Below are 21,659 nucleotides of genomic sequence, written 5' to 3'. Positions count from 1 at the left end.
GAAAGAGTAAACTTGTTTTTTTTTGTATTTGCCGTTTGCTTAGAATCACATTGTGAATGTTTTTCTTCTGTGCAGTTTCACATCATTCATCTAACTATTGTTATTAGTTCTGGGCACAGCCACATATCCAGTTAGTGCAGTGGCATCATAACCTTAGTGTCTTTTCATCTTTTTGATTGGCAGACTGAGAAAAGAACAAGGGCTGCAGCAGAATTTCTCGGTCCTTCATGTGTCAGACGAGTGCAAGAACTTGTGTAATCTCAAAACGAACACATCCTCCCCTCCACATCACTCTGTATAAATTAGATGCCAGTCATAATAGAAACCCAACTCTGACTGTGTACTTTGTTCTCTGGCACTGCTCATTTGATGCAGTTTGACCTCCGAGCTTTTCTCGTAGACATCTTCGTGGTATTCTGCAACATTTCACATTACTGCAGCTCAGTGTGAAGGGAGGTTTTGCATATATTAGGCTGCCAGTCTCCCCCATAAATCTGTTCGGCTCTGACACTGTGCAGCCATCATTTAGCAATCGTCTATCTCCTGTCATCTCACTCTGCCTTATTTGCCTTCGTCCTGCATTCGTTTTGTTTTGTTGGCAGTTGTTTTATGCTTGTACTTGTCAGCAGTTTGAGGAGAATATTAAGCAGGCAAAGGGATGGACAGCTCAATATTCCAATATTTTCCAAATTAAGCAGTGTTAGACTAACCCTTCTTTTCTCTGTTACCAGGTTTTCAAGCTGAAGGCGGTCCAGTTAGCCGAGAAGCTGCTCCCTGCCTTTAACACTCCCACAGGAATCCCCTGGGCCATGGTCAACCTGAAGAGGTCAGTGACGCTGCCACTGAAAAACCATCAGCCCTACATTTGAGTCCTTTTCAATTTCCATTGTCAATCTCTACTGATGTCCTATTTTAGTCTTTTATTTCATTGTACTTTGGAAGAGACTGTGTGTGTGTGTGTGTGTGTGTGGTGCGTGTGTGCGTGCGTGCGCATTGTCTACGTCCTTCCATCCCCCACTGCATCAGTTTACATAATCAGTGAATGAAACAAGGAAATTAAATAAAATTGCTTTATTAATCTGCAGGCTACTTTGTTGCTAAGCACCCTGGCTGTGTGTGTGTGTTGATTAACATCCTGTTATATGCATTGGTCTGTTGTTGGCGATATGTACAAGAGAAGGCCTCGTTTTCTCAAGGTAGTTCTAATTCATTAGAGAGCAGACACTCAATGTTTTGCCTTAATCTCCCATCACACACCATATACACTTACACATATCCATACACACACACATATGCCTGTTGGAATAATTGTAGACATCATATTAAATTCTTAAGACAAAACAGACAAGTGACACATCTTTCTTTTTCTGCTTGATAAGACAAACTAAATGCTGCTTACACACACACACAAACACACACACACACACGTAAGTTACAACCTATTAATGTTACTTCAGCTCATGTAAAATTGAAGCAGTTCCAGATGCCACCTGTGTCACATATGGTCGTGTGTTATTGTAATTTAACCAACACACACTCCTGTTCACGCATCAAACCTGTTGTACAGGCTGAGATTAATCCAACTCCAGCTTTGCTGATTGAAAAACTTCTTACTACTGATTTTTTTGTTTTTTTTAATGAAGGTGAAGAGCACAGACTTGAAAAAGCAAACCAGTGTCTTGCATGAAAAAATGTAACGTCGGGAGGCATTACTATTGCATTTAAAGTTTGTTAAGAATGTTAATGATCAACTGTGACATGTACTGGCATTCAAACCTTATTATTTACAGTATTTTATCATTCACATTTTATTATTTAACATAAAGTCAGTTACAGTTGTCATTATAATTAACACTGTAGGTATATGTTGACTCAATAGGTCTTATTTTAAAAGCCTGTCAGCCAAGGATTACAATTTATGATCATTTTGTTCTCTGGGCAAAGGTTAGAACTCACAGTGTAAAAACAGTAATACAGATTTTAACTGGGCCAATCTTCCCTCCCTCTCTCTTTCGGTAATTTTTTAATAATTTTTATTTCAACAATCTTTCACATTCCTCAACCCACTTTTTTCTTCTCTCTCTGTCTTCTCCCCTCTCTCCACTACCTCTCCAGTGGCGTTGGTCGTAACTGGGGTTGGGCGTCAGCAGGAAGCAGCATCCTGGCTGAGTTTGGGACTCTTCACATGGAGTTTGTTCACCTCACGTATCTGACAGGGAACCCTGCCTACTACCAGAAGGTAGCACCAAGAAGTGATATTTACACTTTGTAATTACAATTATGAAAGACAATCTTTTGTTGTTTTGATTTAGATTAAAACTTTTGTGTCTGGTGATGGTCACAGGTGATGCACATTCGGAAGCTGCTAGCTAAAATGGATCGACCCAACGGGCTCTACCCCAACTACCTGAACCCCCGTACGGGCCGCTGGGGTCAACGTGAGTACACTTTTCTATATAGACTCAAAGAAGCGGAAAACAGCAGGGTTTGCATCAAGATATTTCAGCCTCTGTGGCACTTAATCACTACTTTTATGTTGTTGTGTTACTATGCTGCATCTAATGCCATTCGTGTACATTGTACATTCGTGCTGTTGCTTATAAATAAAAAGATATTTGAGGTGTGGTGGAGATGCATTTACGTTTTCAACTTTTAATTTGAGGATACACTTGAATCTCTGGATCACTGATTTACGAGCAGTCTGTTAAGAAAGGTTTCAAAAAGTTATTTTTTCAAATTATCAAAGTACTTGATCAATGATCAAATGATGTAGTACTCACAAGTGCTATGAAGAGAAACGGTTGGAATTAACTCTAAGGGGAGAAAAAAGAGAAGTGCCATCCAATGGTTCTTCTTTAATGAGAACAAATGAACGCAAGTGGAAGACGGTGGGAACACGGTATTCCCAGTATATTGATTACATCTTGGCCATCTGTCCAGGGAAATTAACACCTCACTTAGAGAATCTAGACATGCACTGATATGCTATTCCTACTCTGAAACCTGTTGTTAATGCTTGAAGTAATTTTTGACAAATAGTATAATTAAAACTGGTGAGACGTCAATTGTGTTGTCGGCTTACACCAACAATAATTAAGTTTTTCACCCAGCGTGATGAAAGCAAACAAGAAGTGTAATCATGGTCACTTTGAGGAAATGCATGAAAAGAGAGGCAGAAAATATTTAGATGGGAAATATGGGAATGTTTAGAGTTATCCTTCATGCATATTAAATATTTCTTTATTGTTAATTAAAAAAATTTCAGCCGGAATAGTTTCAAACCTAATAGGCATTTACTCAAATTTAAACCTATAGTAGATGCTTGATGAAAGATGTGACATGAGGGTCACAGTTATATAAACAAATATATTCTCTTTTTCTGTGCTCTGGCACGTGTTTTTTTCCTTGATGCTGAATGCTGTAATTTTTGCTCGTCCATCAGATATGACTATATGCTTGGGGGGGGGGTTGCTCTGTTTAGTTCAGAGAAAGGAAATGAAAAGATGAAATCTGTTTAAAGTTGAATGCTTTGTGGTATTTTTAGTTGTCCAGTGAAGTGGATTGCGATAGTACCATAGTTAGTCTGTTCAATTTCGAAACACTCAAGTAAATGGGAAATACAAAATACAAACATTGACTCTGCACATAGGAGAAAATATAACAGACAAAACAAATGGAGTGTGCTCATGGAAGGATGGAGAAATGGAGAGGCTCATTAATGGACGGACAGGTGGTTGACAGTCTGACTGATGTACTTGTAAGTGCACAGACCTTGGGCCAAAGGCAGGAAAAAAGAAATGGATGGAAGATGGAGGGAGGGCAGATTGATTGATGGATGGGATGAGTCCATTAACAGATGAATAGTTAGCTGGCGAGCTGCCTGGTTGGGCAGGTGGTGACGGATGTTTTCTGTTTGTATGTGTGTCAGATAGTCTTTATTTTATTAGAAAAATATACTTTTTTCTACATGTGTATTTGTTTTCCTGCTTTAATTTGTCAGAGCCACCTCCTACGTAACTATTAATCTATTTGCATGTTTATTGTGGTCGTAGGCGATGACACACTAATGAGCTGCCTTCCAACTTTGTTGCCCGAACAAGCTGTGGATTACAACCCGTGTTTAATTAGAGTTCAGTGCTTCTCCACAACAAACCTCAGCCCTAATGAAGCAAACAATCTTAATGAAATAATATTTAGTTCTTGTGTGTAACTTTTTCTGGAAGGACAATAGAATAATGCAGGTGCTGTCCACATTTTTCCATTTTTCAAAAAGAAGATATCTATTTATGTTCATTACAACACTGTCAAAGTTTTCAAACCTCTAGGTGGCAGCAGGAGATTGGAATTTAATATGTGGTACTAGATTCAAACCTCTTTTTTTTTTTAACAATGCCATGTAGCATTGATTAAAAGTTATTTAAGATGTTTTAAGATTTGCGAGGACCCAACATCAGTTGTTATACCTCTCCGGAAGTAGAAGTTAGTAAGACGTCACTTTTTGTCTATTTTATCTTTGGCATCAAGTTTTGTAATGAAAATGTGGCTCTAGTGAGTCCAGCTGTGACGATGCCAAATTACCACACGGTCAGGTGTTCATTTCACAAATCAAATCACAAGACAGCGCTCAAATCACAGCTAAAAACATTCACCTCCAGCTGATTAAAGGTTTGTTTAAGGTACCAATCAAATGTTTTATCACATTCCCACTGGATAAAAAGGGGTATCATGGCAGAAAAGTAAATGAAATATACATTTTATTCTTTCCTTGGTAATAACTAGTATAAGCAGTCAAGTTCAAATACCAAGGATATGAAGACTGATTCCCGAACAGATGTGTACTTTGATTTCAGATTGACTTGAATATTGTTATTTGGGAATCTGTGCATGGTTAAATGTTCACAGTTAGAACTAGGTTGGCATCAAATAGGGAGCATATCTCCTCCAAGGGTTCCCCTTTGAATTCAATCCAGCTGCACCAAATCAAAGATCCATGAATTATTTTCTGGGAAACTGGTAAAAATGTCAATATCAAAGAGAAGAAAAAAATTGTCTGGATCATAGCAAAAATAGTATGGGTTCTTTCTTGGCCCATGTCACATTCTTTAACCAGATTTCGAGGAAATCCGTCGTATAGTTTTTTTTTAATAGTTTTTACGTGAACCGACAAACCAACCAAGAACCAAACAATGAGCAGGGGATAAAACACAACCTCCTTTATGGAAGAAATTCGATTTAGTCAGGAGCAAGCAGAAAGTCAGAAACATCATTGTTATTCATCATTTGTGCTGTTTCAACACATTTTGTCCTCAACAATATTATACGACAAAGATCCTCTTTTAGATGCTCACCCTGCTGAAATGTTACCATCATTTTATTCACACATTCAGGACGGCAGCAAAGAGACTCTTCTGAGATAAATACAGAGTGTGTGTGAATAATGGGTTGTTGTCAGAACGTGCTTATTTTTGAACACCTGTAACTGCTGCAGAGTCAAGCAGGGACACGCACAGCCATTTGAATTCATTACAGAGCCCTTTGGACTCAGCTCTCTATACTGGCGAGCGAGAGGCAGTCAGGATGGCTCACTCTAGATTTATGTGCGCTGGCGTCTGGGCACAAAATTAACACAAACCACCAGCTAAGATCTGTCTGTGGCTGCAGGATTTCATGTTCTATGAGCTGCTGTGGCAAGAAATATATTCAAATACCTGACCCCTATACCCCCATGCACGCAGTCAAACTAAACAGTCAATGCTGCTCAGCTCATCTGTGGGGCCTCCTCCAGGTGAGCCTGCAGATTTGTTATCCGTGAAGAGTAAGGCAGCTGCTTGGTACAAACATGACAAACAGCCTTATCTGTGTCCGTTCCTTTGGCGTCTATGGTGTAGAATTCAAAAGATGTCCACACACCGCTTCTCAGATGCCTCGATGTCCTGATTGTCCGCTCATGACGGCTATGATTGCTACCGTCCTTCATTTTTGTAGCAAGACAACATAACAAAACTGGCTTACTTAACTGATAGGTCAATAGGTTAAGCAATTGTACAGGCTGATTGTGAGCGCCCTCTGCTTTTTCTTCGGTCAAACTACTTCAGACAATCTGCTTAGCTTCTAGTTTTTATAGTTTGAATTCAAGCAGGTCATAACAGTTGGAATAAAAACTTTTCCCCCCACTTTGAATGAATGTTAGAATATAAGATTACAGTCCTAGGTTATCAGGTATATATGTGGGTGTATGTGTGAGAGTCGTGCATGCACTTGATTTATGAACTTTTGATTTGTGAGAAGCTGTAACTATTAGGTGAGGACTATATGTGAACATGTGCCTGCGTCGGAGACAATGTGTGAAATGTTTGAAAGGGTTGCAGCATGTGTCGACAAATGTATCACCCTGTGTTCCTTGCTGCGCGGTGTGTAGGTGTATAGACAGTAGTTAAGCCAGACTAATGAGGAATGAGGCTGAGCTCCTCCGTCTTAATGAGATCCGGCTGTGACTGACAGTCTTATTAACACACACTCCCCTGTCTTCCTATAATACTCTGCTTCCCACACACACACACACATGCACCTTCCCCTCTCTCTTTCAAATGTACTCACCGGCACTCGTCTTCGCTCACAAATGCACATACTCGGAAGTCCTTCCTTCATTACTAGAGTTCCATATAGTAAAATCTCTGAAAGAGGAAAATAAAACAGTTCATATTGTGTTTTACAGAAATCCACTTAACTCATGTATAGTCTGGACAAGGTGAAGTAGGTAAAAGTCATTTCCTTGCCCTTGTCTCCCAACAGCAGCCATTTAAGCACAAACATACCGTACGACTTGCAATCAGAAAGTACCTGATTTAAAATTGGACGCGATCCCAGCGCTCCAGCCACACCAGGGGCTGTCTGGAAGTCCTGTTGTGTGAGCACGTCAAGCACCATCTGTGGCTCCTGTCGGATATCTTCCACTGAGTCAAAATGGCGACACGTCACCTTGAATTTCACTTTGGGTAAAACCAAGAAACCTGCCAGTTTTCAAGAGGCTCTAAGCGTGAGCATCATGCATTACAATGGAACGCAAAGTTCCATTCATGCAGCAGTTCAGTTCATTTGTGATGAATGTCAGTGACTTACAAGAGAGTCTGACCCTGGAGACAAATTCACCACTGTTGACCAGCACACTCATGGTTTCACTCACGACCAGATATCCCTTCTTGGGTCTTGAAGACGACGGGCTCTTCCACTGGAAAGACGTCGTTGTTTGGTCTCTGGGTCGTAGCCGTAGACCATATTTCAGTGTCCTGATCAGACTGTGACTAAGGATGGATGACAAATCTCCACTTCCTACCACTATCCAGAAAATAAGTCAAAATATCCTTGGTACGAACGCTGCCATCTGTCAACATTTGGAGCCAGAGTCTATACAACCCTATCAGGGAATGGGGCCGTGCTCGACCAACATGACGTTTCACCCCATTTATACACTTGAACATACATCGTGTGATAAGAACTACCTTATATTATGGAAACCATATTTATGGCATGTATTTTGACTTATTAGTTTTGTCGAATTTGGTGACCTTGGTTCATGACCTATGCTACAGCCAGCCACTAGTCAAGTCTTCCATCTTTGCATACGTCTATGGTTGATCTGGTTGATTCGAGTCTCTTGCAGCTGCATGGGTTTGTGTGCAATGTTGGAAGTTTTTGATCGCTTCTTGTTCAGTAAAAAAAAACATAAGGCTTAGTTTGCTGTAATAAAAGTTGAAATTGTTTGCCTCTGTATGCCTTTCTGTAGCCTGATGATCCAAATTTAAATGTTCCTCATTTTCAGTTTTTAGGATAAAAAAATACCCTATACTGCCAACTCTTGCTCATTTAAAGTATTTTGTATTTTGATCTGTGATCACTGATTTGCGGCAGCTTTTCTGTTGACGTTTTTCTGGCTCTGGCACAGGAGAATTGTCTTTATTCTTAATCCTATCTACAAAGCTTTCATTGGCTCAGTTGTTTTTCCAGCTGGGTAAACAGCCGGCAGTGAACCCAACACCAGATTTCAGATTTACTGAAAACAGGAAATCAAGCGATTTTTGCATTATTCACGTCTTTTTTCAATTTTTAATTAATTTCTTTACTGTCCAGTAAGTTGATCAGTCATTAATTATGGTAGATTATATTTTATTCTTGGACACATTGCTGTTAATTTTCAAAAAATAAACCTCATGTAATAAACCACTCTGCAGAATTAGTAAATAATTATTTGTTGTGTGTCCAAATGACGGGTTTGATGCATGATTAGGAAAGTAGAGCCTAAATCATTTTGTTCTTGAATGAGATGAATACTGTGTAGAAATAAAGAAACTATCTCAATAACATCTAGATATTTTAGTTTTACCAGCTTGTGCCCTTGGCTCAAAATTGTTGTGTGTTTGAACCTTTGTGACGACGTCTCTCTACATTGGACATCTCTCTGTGTCTGCGGTTTAGTGTGCGTTAGAAGCTTGCCTTTGATTGACAGGTACTCCCTGTATGACTCTGATATTTTGATTTGCAGGAAAAAGGTGGAGGGGAAAGTGGGAGTGCGTGTGTGGGTGGATGCTTATTTGAAATATTGTGAGAGGTGATCGTGAAAACAAAGATGTATATGCATAAAGATAAAACCATCATACGGGTTATTTAACAAATTACTAATTCATATTTGAATCTGCGTCGTCTTGTAATTTTCCTCTTTACATTCAAACCCTCTGTGAGCTGTGGGTGGTGTTCCATCTTTCCACTGGTCTGATGCTGTGTTTTACTATTACTTATTTGTGTCTTGTGCTTCCTTCGCCACATCAGGGTTTTGTATTTTAATCAAGTAGTTTTGCTTCATTGGTATATTTTCACCCATTTTACTGCAAAAAATGAATAGTTAAGTCAGAGGAGACTTAAGTAAGAAAATATGCGATCGGTTCAACAAAAACTTTAGTCAGAGTCTTGGAACCAGAGAGTGGTTATTACCAAGTCTGGTTATTTGTGGCAGATCAATGTGGCACATTGACAGTGTGCAGGATGTTTGTCTCAGCCGTCACTTATCTCTCTGCCCGAACTATTAAGTAAATATGTATTTGAGTGTATACACTGTATAATGTGTGCAAACAATGATAATATCATAACTAGGGCTGGGCAACGATTAAAAGTTTTAATTGTGATTAATCGCATGATTTCCCTGATTAATCACGATTAATCGCATTTGTATACGCAAAATCCAATAATGAATTCAAAAGTAGTGTATAGCGCACTTTTATTTTAAATGTTCTGCCATATGAACGAAAGTGCCATAACATTTGTTGTGCAAACACTTTTAACATCAGCATTTTAATACAGTAGCAGTTAAATAAAATATTCAGTGTAAATCTCAACTTAAACAATGTTATCAAAGCAAATACAAAATTAAAGCTCATTGCCACTGCCAGGGCATTAATGTTATCCTGTTCGTTATGAAAAAGAAAAAACTGGCCACAAAATCCTGAGCCACAATCATATCATTAAAACAGGCAATTTCTGAGGTAACAGCAGAAACATTTTACTTTCTTCAGGGAGCAGCATAACCAGTCTAGTACCAAATGTCCCTGTTAGAGTGAGACACCAGAAAACACTTTCAGTGCAGTTTGTCAATTCCTAGAACTTGACACTGTTATTTTAAATGTACTGCCATATGAACTAAAGTGCCATAACATTTGTTGTGCAAACAAACACTTAACATCAGCATTTTTATATAGTAGCAGTTAAATAAAATAAATACTTTGTGTAAATCTCAACTTAAACAATGTTATCAAAACAAACACAAAACTAAAGCTTATTGCCACTGCCAGGGCATTAATGTTAGAGTGTGGTGAAGCACCAAAAAGTTCACTGCTGGCATTTACTGTGCAGAGGACTAGTCTGTAAAGTCCATGTTTATACTGGATTTCCTTTGGTCAAAAAAGAACCAGAAAACACTTTCAGTGCAGTTTGTAGATTCCTAAAACTTGATGTTTTTTACTCCTCTGCACTAAGCCAGTTGCTAAGGCACACCAGATTATTTACATTTTCAGATGATAAAGAAGCTCTCTTCTTCTGGACAATATGACCAGCAAGAGAAAACAACCTTCGCAGGGACGGAGGTTGCCGGTGTGGCCAAGTACTTCTGTGCATAGGGGGCCAGCCTGCTGTGTGAGCCTGCATGTTTGGACCACCACTCTAATGGACAGGAATCTGAACTGATGGCGGGCTCTGCTCTGTATCGATGCACACTGTTCTCAATTGAGTCTTCTTCCTGTTCAGAATCAGACTCAGATGAAACAGCCAATAGGGTTAACTTTTTCTTTGGTGGCTTGGTGGCTATCTTCAGATATGCAATGTTGGCATTTCCCTGCGTGTCTCCATGTCGTTTCTGAATGTAGACTTGAACTTGGTCACGTAGGCAGGGTCATCATCTGAGCTCTCCATCACCCGGGACAGATGGCAAAAAGCAGGCAGAGCCACAGAGCATGAGACATACTTTTCTCCTCCCAAAAGTTCAGTCAAATACCTGCAACAGAAAATCAACTCCACTTCAGTCAAAAATAAATTGCATTCACTTACAGTATACACAAAAAATATCCTCTACATATTCATGCTGCATTTACACATTTACACTATTTCTCTCTTACATGCACTCAGACACGATAGTGAGAAAATGATGTAAAACATACCTGCCAAGGCTCCAGTAGCGTTTCCAACCTCTGCAGTTTGTCCATTTCAGCTGTAGTTGGCATGACAATCTTGGTGTTTGTGGTGAGGACGTCCCTCAGTGGCTGTTCGTTTCTGCGGATGCTTTTTATCATGTCCAGAGTAGAATTCCATCTGGTTTGAACGCCTTGCATAAGCGACTCCTTCTTCTGTCCATGTTCAACTTGTTGTTGCTCTAATTCTGCTGCACTTGCTGGACTGTGTTTAAAGTGCCCCACAACCTTTCTGCACTTGGCCAGGACATTGTCAAACGCACTGTTATGCAGAGATACTGTGACCGAACGCTGGAGACTGTGCGCGAAGCAGGGGACATGATCAAAAGGCAGTTGTCTCGCAGCAGCGATCATATTTCGTGCACTATCTGTGCTAAGTGTGGTGACTTTATTTGACACATTCCACTGCTGTGCAACGTCAGTAAAGTGTCCCGCGCACGTTTCAGCATAATGTCTCTCCTCTGTTTTCATCACAGTCAGAGCATGTGAATACAGCGCCCACTTTTCATCAATATAATGCACTGTAACTCCGAGGTAATTGTGGTTACCGAGTGATGTCCAGTAGTCCCCAGTGAGAGCAACAGCGGGTGCACGTTGTAAAGTTGTCGCTTTTGCAGTCCTCTCCTTTTCATACAACTCGTGTATTCTTTGTGTGATGGTGCGTCTTGAGGGCATCTCATACCTGCCGTCATTTGTTGCGATTCTCAAGATGTTTCTCAGACCGACGTCTTCCACAACACTAATCGGCCTGCAGTCTGTAGCTATCCACTTCGCTATGGCATTTGTTAGCTTCTCTTGCCTTTGTTTATCTATACTCCTCCCTGCATCTAACGTAGTCTGCCGAAGCCTCGCTCCACTGTCTGTTTCGTTGAATGATTTGCTGGTATCAACTGTGTGTTTTGCATTTAGGTGATATTTTAGACTGGAAGTACTCCGGTGATAAGAAAATTCAACTTGGCAGTGGTTACAAATAACTTTGGTTCTGTCGACTCCGCCGTCTGGAAGAACTTTAAAATGAAAATGGCCATGTAAAAGCTCCGTACCCTTCTCCATGTTTGTTTATTCGCCAATTCTTTTCTTTTCCGGTTCCGCAGCAGTCAGCAACAGACTTTCACAAAATAAAAGCCTGTGAGCAACAGACTTTTACAATAATACAATAAATAATAAAACCTGCGCTAATGCGCGATAAAATAATTGTTGGCGTTAAATAATTGATGAGTTAACGCGATTATAACGAGTTAACTTGCCCAGCCCTAATCATAACGTTAAGATCATAATAATTAAAACAAACTCATTAAATCACACCACTTCATAAATAACATGTCATATATAAATAAAATTTAGGAGATGAGCTTTGGAAAGGAGCATACAACAGTATCAGCATCAATAAGAAAATTTGCTGAAATATTTTATTATTATAAGTGTGACATTGACACAAAGTTCAGTTTTTACCTTACCTGAGCTTTTTATTTTTCACTTGGCCCAAAACATGAACTGATACAATTGTTGAGGTGTAAGTTAAATATCACAATTCAACATGAAGTAGAATGACTGGTAAACTGAGAGATTGCAAATAAATAGCTGTTCAGAGAATGTTCACCAGGACGAACGCCACAAACACGGGCTCTTTTCCAGCCAAGGGAACAAAGGTGAAATGCTGCTGTAGTCGACCTACAAAACAGTTTTTTCTCTTTTTATCATGTAGCATGGAAGAGGACCAGAAAAGAGCTGGTGACCTGCCAGAGGCTGGCAGAGCAGAACGACATTTACCAGCATTCATTCAGGTCTGCTGGATGTTTCCCACTCAGGATAGAATAGTTTGAGTGCCATGTCTGAAGCAGGGGAATTGTTGAAACGACAGTATTTATGCTACGTTGATGAAAACATTTATTTTATACATATGCATCATTAACTGCCAAATAAAACCCACAACACCCCAGAGGAAGTCTGGGTCATCGTGAGGGCTTCAGTGCTGCTGATGCTGAACAAACACCTGCTAATAATGCACGTGAAAATAACAGCACTAAATACCAGTACGCACTTTAAGTCCTAAAAATATTGAATTAGCAGCCGCACAGGTTTGATACTGGCATCAGTATTGTACCTGTAGTTGGCTCTACCTATTTACACGACCCTAGAATAACACTATCAAATATGATCTCAGATCATATTTCCATATCTGAATAAATCTGCCTCTTGGTAACAAGCATCATCTCTCAATATGTGTATTTAAAATGGGTTTATACACAATTTTTTGTCATGTATACATCACATACCCATGTGATACACACATATACCAGCAACTCTCAATTAATTTCTTCCATGGATTCTGTCTCGTTCTGTCTTTGCATATTCCTTCATTTTAAAGGTTCCCTGATGAATATTGGAGATTAAACACAGGTTTCTCTTGAAGTCTTTTTAACTGATGTACAGTTCAGCGTTTCTCTTCAACTTGCTGGACCTGGTTCTGACAGATGAAGCTGTGACCCTCAGTCAGCTCCACACTTCTCACAGGAGATCGTACCTACTCACCAAAGTTACATAGAACAGACGTTCAGGGTGAGGAGTGGGAATGAGAGAGGAGACATTCTCCATGTTCACACTCACTCAACCATCAAACTCACTTTAATGAAGCTGCTAACTTAAGTTAATATGTTGCATAATGTTGCTTTAATTGTCTATATTACTGGATATAAGGAAAAGACCATTTACAGTTAGATATCCCTCAAAATATAGTACTTGTGTGTTTATATCTACTCAGAAAATCAACAAAAACTAGTGATTCATCATCAAGGTTCATCATCAATTTTCTTACCTTTACATTTGTACTGTCATGATGAGATGATGAATCTCAGCTGTATTAATGTCTTTATCTTTTGCTTAAACAAGGTCAGTGAAATTGCCCCTGAAATGAACCAAAGTGCCATTAAAAAATGAGATGAAGTGGACTCAGAAAAACCCTCCGGAGAAAAGAATTTGTTTTGTTAGTGACTGCTGGCTAATGTCCCATCTTCACTATGTGGTGTCCTGCAAATTAGGACAGACATGAAAGCTGTGCAAACTTCCGAGGGGACGACTGGGGACATTGAAATGTGAGCTTATCAGGGAAAGGGTAAACAAAACAGGAAATGAAAGGAATCACGCTGCCAATATATTGTGGGTGTCGAGAAGAAATAACACCCAGGGCTTGGATAGATGCTTTTCATGCCACATGTTGTTCTCTGCCAAGGACTTTGAGGCACAGTCGAAAAATGAATAATTCACTTTGACTCATTTGCCTGTGTCTCGCTGTTTCCCCTTTTTCCTGCTTTGTCACTCTCTCCCTTTGTGTCCTTTAACACTGCTGTTTTTAACTTGTTTCCCCCTCTCTCTCTGTACAGATCACACCTCAGTTGGAGGACTTGGGGACAGTTTTTACGAATACCTGCTGAAGGCGTGGCTCATGTCAGACAAGACGGATACAGAAGCCCGGAAGACCTATGATGACGCCATCGAGGTACAATCTAAACCAAAGATTTGACCATTTACCATGTAACAAACTGTCAATAATGTGAAGAAAACAAACTAAAACTCATCACTCTTCAGTTAGCTGATGTCATTTATCATTGAGGTGTATTATGAAACTTTGAGCTAAACCATCACATTAAAGACCATCTCATACATTTCACTCCTGGCAAAAGACACCCACAGAAAGAATAAAAATATCCTTCAGGAGGTGATGAAACATTTACATTTTCTTAACAGTATGTTACTCAGGTAATTTCGCTGTTTATTGAAAGGCAAAAAATCTTGTCAGTAAGGCTGCGTTTCAAAATGTGACAAAGTATAAACCTTTCAAACAGTTTAGATACCTGAAAGTAGTTGCACACATCCCTGCTTTAGGATGCAACCTTTGTGTTTAACACTTGAGTCTTCGAGTCAGTCAAATTTGGCATATTTCGATATTTTAAGTCAAATAATTGATTAAAAATGATTATTGTGCTCTAAATATCAGTTTTTTGTGTTGAAAGAAAGTGAAAAAACAAAATCCTGGATCAGCCTTCAAATTGAATGGGGTCTTCCTTGGTCCATACCCCACTCTTCCACCAAGTTTAAATAAAATCGCTTCAGTAGTTTTTGCCTAATCCTGCCAACAGTAATACAAACAGCAATGAAAAGCAATCTCTTTGGTGGAAGTAATAACGACATAAATCTAGGCGAAGAACTGCACAGACTCAGATCTGTAATCCCGGTCCCACCATACACCTATGGAAGAGAACAGTACCGGCTCCAATAGTAATTGTCACCATAATTTGTTTCTTTTTCCAATACCCGTCTGTACAAATGAGGGACATCCTTTTAGTTTTTTCAAAGAAAGTAAGAGTAGATTTGTCAGGAAACAGATGTGATTGTTCTGTAGCTGATGAAGAAATCTGTCAGTCAATGAGAGTCAGAGTGAGCAGAGCAGATGCTGCAGGGTGAGCGATGTGACGCGATTTTAAATCCTTCTCTCATCACTTTCTTCCGTTGTATTCTGTTCCCATCCCACGCATACATACACTCAATATTAACGCCCCAATCACACAACTTCACCACGGTAATACATTCACATGCACAAACACTTAAAATTCCATTTATAACCTCTGTCCGCATTCCCACTATAATAAATAAATACTGTGTCATTAACCCTTCTGTGGACTTATCTCTTCAAATGTCCACATTCTTACTCAAACACATAAATTCTATCCGTCGCTGTGTATCGTTTCTATCCCTACCTGCATACAAATGAAGTCGCACACTTAATATTCCATCTGCAACCTCTGTCCACATCCTCACTGAAATTATGCTGCTTATTTCCACTTTTTGGGTTTCTATCTTCCCACAAACGACCTCACTTGTCTCCAAATCCATAAATCTCCGACATTCATCATTTACGGTTTCCACAACGTTTCCACACTCACACACTTGCTCTCTCTCCTTAGGCCATCGAACGCCACCTGATACGCAAATCCAACGGCGGTCTGACATTCATTGGTGAGTGGAAGAACGGCCACCTGGAGAGAAAGATGGGCCACCTGGCGTGCTTCGCCGGCGGCATGTTTGCGTTGGGCGCTGATGGTTCACCCGACGACAAGGCCGGGCACTACCTGCAGCTGGGAGCCGAGATCGCGCACACCTGCCACGAGTCCTACGACAGGACAGGTGAGAGTCGCAAACACACACAACTGCACATGTGTTGTAAGCATCAGTTCACTGGCAGGACAACACAATAAAGAGTTGTCTGTAGAATAATATGTTAATTTTGTTTATTAAAATACAGAAGTGACCCGCGGAGCAAAGAACATAATATTTACTGCATCTGTCAAAGGAATTCTAGTTTTATTAGACTGCTAGATCAGGTGCTAACTTTTTTTTTTTTGGCAGATATTATATTTTCAGTGGCTCAAAGCATAAAATATATAATCTATTCAACAGTGACCTTCAGACATACCCCCTGGGATGTTTTTCAATAAACATCAAAAGTTCTCACCAAAGAAATACCAGTGTGTGGTCGTGCATCATGAGTTAAATAGCAACGGCTGTCTAAAGTCGGCCTGTTTCTTCTTAATGAGCAGCCAGTGACCTGTGTGTGTGGACACACTTTACACACTGATTCATAAACTGAGCTGTATTCAACAGCACTTCAACAATTTTGACGACCAAGCACTTAAGGATATTTTTAATCTTTTAATGCCTGTATTTTTCTCTTCATCATTCCCAACCTTCCCTCCATTCTTCCTCCTCACACTTCTTTCATTCATTCCACCTTCTTACCCTTCCATCTTTTATTTCTTCCTTTTTTTCGCTTGTCCTTTTTCCTGTTCTACCTTCTCTCTCTCCATTCCCCTCTTCCCCTCTTTATTTCTCTCTTTCCCCATCTCCATTTTTCACTTTCTCCCTCCAGTGCTGAAGCTCGGCCCGGAGGCCTTTAAGTTTGACAGCGGGCTGGAGGCGGTGGCAGTGCGGCAGAATGAGAAGTACTACATTCTGCGACCGGAGGTCATTGAGACCTACTGGTACATGTGGAGGTTCACCCACGATCCCAAATACCGGCAGTGGGGCTGGGAGGCAGCACAGGTAAAGAAGCATACATTTGTATATACTGTAAAAGAGATTAGTCATGGTTTAGTCCATCTATTTTACATCAGGTGATGAATTATTTGTTCATTTTGAGTTTCATGGCTGTAAGCAGTTTTAACTGACCTCTACACTGCTTTGCACAAGGAGAAATACTACGTAGGATGTTGTGATACATTGGTTTAACTTGTTTTGCTGCAGAGAAAACATAAGTCCATATGTACCCAAACACAGTGAAGCCAAAGATTTCTGAATATCTTGCATCGTTAAATTGAGGACAGCTTTGAAAGAGAGAAAGTGATGACTCCATGAATCGTTGGCTCTTCAATCCAATGTCTCGCTCTTGAAAATAGTTGCAGACAGAGAACGGCTACAAACTGCAACATCATATCAACCTAGAATCTAATTTAAAATTGATGGAACTGATTAAATTGACATTAGCAGGAAATTAAATTTTGCGTAGATACTGTGGTGGCAATTTCTATTTAATAATACAAACATAACATTGTCTCTCGGAAAGTTCAATTCTAACACCTGCAGGTGGGCTCACCCCACACAGCCACCTCGTGTAACGTGTATAGAATGAGCACAGAGTATAGGAGAACAACTACAATTATACAGTCAGAAGCCCCTCCCTGCGAGGAAGAAGTAGTCCCTCATCTTCTTCACTGTTTGTCCAGGGTGGGCAGACATCCTGTCCCCAACTCTGTGCGAAACCCCTGGTGACTTCTGGTGTGAGACAATCTGTCTCCGAGATCCCCTATCTTCATTTACAACATCAAAAGACCCCAGTCCTGTATACAATGCAGGATCCCCTCACCTATCTATATCAAACACACTGAGTGACACCTGCTGTGACCATTTGCCCAGTCGCACATGTGGGGGAAGCCATGAACACTATTACCTTAAAGGGGACATAGCATGCAAATTCCACTTTGTTAGTGCTTCTACAGGTTAATGTGGGTATCTGGCATGTCTACCAACCCAAAAACTCTGGGAAAAAACACTCGCGCGTTTTGTTATGGTTCCTCTAAGTCAGAAACGTCATGCTTGAGCGACTTCGATTGCGCTTCCTGGGTATTGTGTCGTAACAAGGTACTGGAAGTCTCCTACATGGCTCTCGCGCTGGTCAGCCCCATAGACTGTATATATAAGGTCAGCCCGCGATTCTGCTTTCTCCGCTTGTTGTTGTACCCGTTGAATGTCGGGGTTCGGGGTAAATGATAGTCTTCATAGCCCCCCCCTCTTTCTCTCTCTGTCTGTCTGCTTGTAGTGGATGGGCAGAGGGGACATTTAATTATGTGATTGGGAAAATTAAAACTCCAGGACAACAGAAGGGAATACAAAGTATGGGATGCATATTTGATAATTTATATCATATAAAATATGTAATTTATATCGTTTAAAATCATGGGGAGAGGGGGAGGGAGCTGGCTCATTAGCATTTAAAGGAACAGGCACTCAAAACAGGTCACTCTGTGGAGGGCTGTTTTAGACAGGGTAAAAAGGGTGCTGTTTTAAATGATCCTTTTTGACCAAAGTATGTTACAGACATTTCATTAAGACCCCAAGGAACCATATCAACTTGTGGTAAAATGGGCATGCTATGTCCCCTTTAAGCAACACTCAACCACGAGAACCACATCTGTTCATACATTCATCTAAATACATATCTGTTCTTCTATTAAACATTACACAAATGCAAAATCTGCCAGTACAATACAAACTAGCAGGCATTTGTTGCTCTAAAGTATTATTTTTACTTTTGTCAAAAGACAATGTTGCTGAAGGACGTTCAAACATCACTCAGCCCAAGCTTTTTTCCAGCCTTTCTTAACTGAAGCATTTGATCCAAAGGGGTTGATATGGTTCTAGTTTTTAAAAGACTAGCAGAGTTTGAAGCAGAGAGTACATCTGTAGCAATGACCCTGGTGAGCATGGTAGGAAAGTACACGCAGTGAAGTACATCTTTCTGTGACCTGACCTCAGCATCCATCTTTTTAGACACTTAAAAACACAAGAACTTTCAATTTGCTTTGTGGCTGATGGATTTAAAGGGCAGCTCTGAAATCGTAGATGAAATGAAAGAATCAGCGGTGGCCCCAGTGGCAGGTTCATGCTTTTCAAATCTTCTCGTTAATAACATGGTTTTATTTCACCTTTGAACTCTATTTTTCCAGTTAAGAAAGCCAGTATCTTTAACTAAGATTTTCAGTAGAAAATGTGCTTATTTTTGTCCAGTGGGAGGAAGTGGAGACGTGTCGTCCATTTTTATTTACAGTCTATAATTATGTGTCAATAATTATCACACTTGCAAACATTTGATGGCTGTTCGTACCACTTTGTGTGTGTGTGTGTGTGTGTGTGTGTGTGTGTGTGTCTGTGTGTGTGTGTGTTAAATCTTAATACCTGCTGTTGAATTTGAGGACTTGTGTTACTAGTTATTTAATACCTTTGTGTTTTAATGTGAAATTCTTCATGAAAGTAGAAAAGAAATGAAAGCCCTCTCTATCATCTTTACTCAGCTGCTCCACTTCCTCTGACACAGGATTAAAGAGCTCGTCTTCTATCCGGCAGTCGATGTGTCTTCTCTGTGTAAATCTCAGCCGACCTGCTCATCATCCATTTCTTCTCCTTTCACTCTGTTTTCATATTCCCCTTTTTCTCTTTTGGCTGCCAATCGTCTTGTCAACTTTTCCCCTTGTGTTTCTCAGCAGTGAAGCTGCTTCTCTTTGTTTCTCTAAGTGGGAGTAAGTGGATACACACTCATGAGCCAAACAAATTATACTGGCAAGTGTGTTTATTATGTGTGTTTGTAACTAGTGTGAGTGACACGAAAGGGAGCCGCTGCTGAAGGGCTCATCCTTCCCTCTCAAATAATTTGATATGACAGTTCCTACTCTATCTTCTGCTGCATATATCTAAAGTTTTATTTCTATTAAACATGTTGATATTCAGAAGTCACAAGGTTTAAGTAAAGTCTTTAATGTAACCAAAGAAAAAGATTGTGTTTAACTTGCTCTCTGATGAGGGTTGGTAATCCTTTTGTTGGTACCACATATAACATGGGTAAGAAGAGAAAGCAAGACATGTCAGACAGAAATAACAGATTGAGGATGCAACAATTGAGGATTTTTTTAATCCTTATTGTTAGAAGGTAAAGTAAGATAAGATAAGCTTTATTTGTCAGTCACATACACAATTATACATGGTACAATATGCAGTGAAGTGTGTTATTGTGCCTGCATCCAGTTTATAAAATAGTAAACTAAAAGACACAATATAAAAATAGCCCACAAAGGTATAATATAAAAGTTATTATAAATTTACCATAATTAGAAGAAAAAAATAAAAAGCATAATTACCTCTGCCAAGGAGGTTATATTTTTGTCATTATCATTATCATTGCTGTTTGTCAGTTAGCAGGATCACTCAAAAACTTTGTGGAGGGGTGAGACATTTCCCAAGGAACAACCCTTTAAATTTTGGAGTGGATCCAGATAAATACAGGAATTTATTTTTACTTTCTTTAACATGACGAGATATGGTGTTTGCCTCGGTGAATGTATGTGCTCTCCAAACGTGTAATGTCGAGTTGTTTTTGTTAACCTTGTCTTGTGTCTTATTAAAATACTGAAGTCCAACACTATACACCTGCTCTGACATGTACATAACTAGTGTGTGTAGTCTGCAGCAGGTTTAAACATCGTTTTACAGCAATTTATTAATTCCTAATATATTAATAACCCTGAAACCCTTGAATAACTCAGATTCTCTTCATTTCATTATCAGTTCTCGATACACAACTTTACTGCTGTGTCCCAGATCCACACTACACACATATAGTAGTGTAGGGTTTCCCTGTATGCTGTCACTTTTTTTTTTGGTCATCATACTTTTGCATCTCATATCAACATGAAAATATTGCATACATGTACCTTCAGATGTCACTCACTGCCAAGTTCACATCCCAGATATAAGAAAAATATAAGTAGAATGTAGGTGGTATTGTTGTATATTGTTGTACAGTATTTTACTGTATTGACTTTTATATTTTCCTGGTCAGTGACTGCAGATAGAAATGAGTTGAATTGCTAACTCTGGCTTAACGGTTGTGCTGTACATGGCCCCTGTTAAATACACTAAGAAACAAATGGCTCCAACAGTTAGTAGCTCCTCCATTTCCATTTGGATTGTATTGTGGGAGAATTGTGTACACACTCAAATATCTTCTTTTTTTTTACCCATACTTTTATGGGTTGAAGTTCCAAAATGTGACAGGAGTCTGAATGCGTCTTTTCAGTTCTCACACGTGATGAAATATAAACTCACTCAATTAAACTAATGTGTATGAATGTGTGTGTGTGACACAAAGGCTGCTGTGAGACTCTGCAGTGTGGATGCAGAAGGACAAACGCACGTCTGGCACAACAGCCCATGAAGAACAGGATTTGAGGTTGAAACTGCCTGCTACAGAAATCTGCTGACAGCAAAATGATGGAGAAGACGTGCGTGCGTGCGCGTGCGTGTGTGTGCGTGTGTGTGCGTGTGTGTGTCATAGAGAGAATGAAGGACAGAGATAATGCTTTCAATTACATGCGTTAATAGTAAAAGTCGATAAGGTTTGAGCAGGAGTGTCATGCAGCCAGAATTTTTATGGAGGCACCGGTTTCATTGTAACAAGTGCTCATTGCAAATGAATAGCACACACAGGTGATGGCTCTCTGTCGCCATCACCAGCTGGACGGCCGCTGCATTTTTAATGAGCCGTTACAGACTAGTTTTTTGGTGTTTGTCTTGTGTCTGGTTTCAATTAGGCAACACATTTCTGTT

The 21,659-nt window shown here is 39.8% G+C and overlaps 1 protein-coding gene across 1 annotated transcript in view; it reads left to right on the top strand.

The window, feature by feature from the left end:
• Positions 1-21,659, top strand: part of man1a2 (mannosidase, alpha, class 1A, member 2) — a 118,089-nt gene that overhangs the window by 87,990 nt on the left and 8,440 nt on the right. Inside the window, exons 7-12 of the mRNA XM_035174039.2 lie at positions 732-826; positions 2,116-2,239; positions 2,345-2,438; positions 14,111-14,226; positions 15,692-15,911; positions 16,654-16,826. Coding sequence (XP_035029930.1) covers positions 732-826; positions 2,116-2,239; positions 2,345-2,438; positions 14,111-14,226; positions 15,692-15,911; positions 16,654-16,826 — 822 coding nt within the window. The remainder of the gene's footprint in view (positions 1-731; positions 827-2,115; positions 2,240-2,344; positions 2,439-14,110; positions 14,227-15,691; positions 15,912-16,653; positions 16,827-21,659) is intronic.

Source organism: Hippoglossus stenolepis, chromosome 13 (genome assembly GCF_022539355.2).
Source record: "Hippoglossus stenolepis isolate QCI-W04-F060 chromosome 13, HSTE1.2, whole genome shotgun sequence".
Taxonomy (NCBI): Eukaryota; Metazoa; Chordata; class Actinopteri; order Pleuronectiformes; family Pleuronectidae; genus Hippoglossus; species Hippoglossus stenolepis.
Note: the sequence above shows the minus strand (reverse complement) of the source record. Positions and strands in the feature narration are given on the sequence as shown.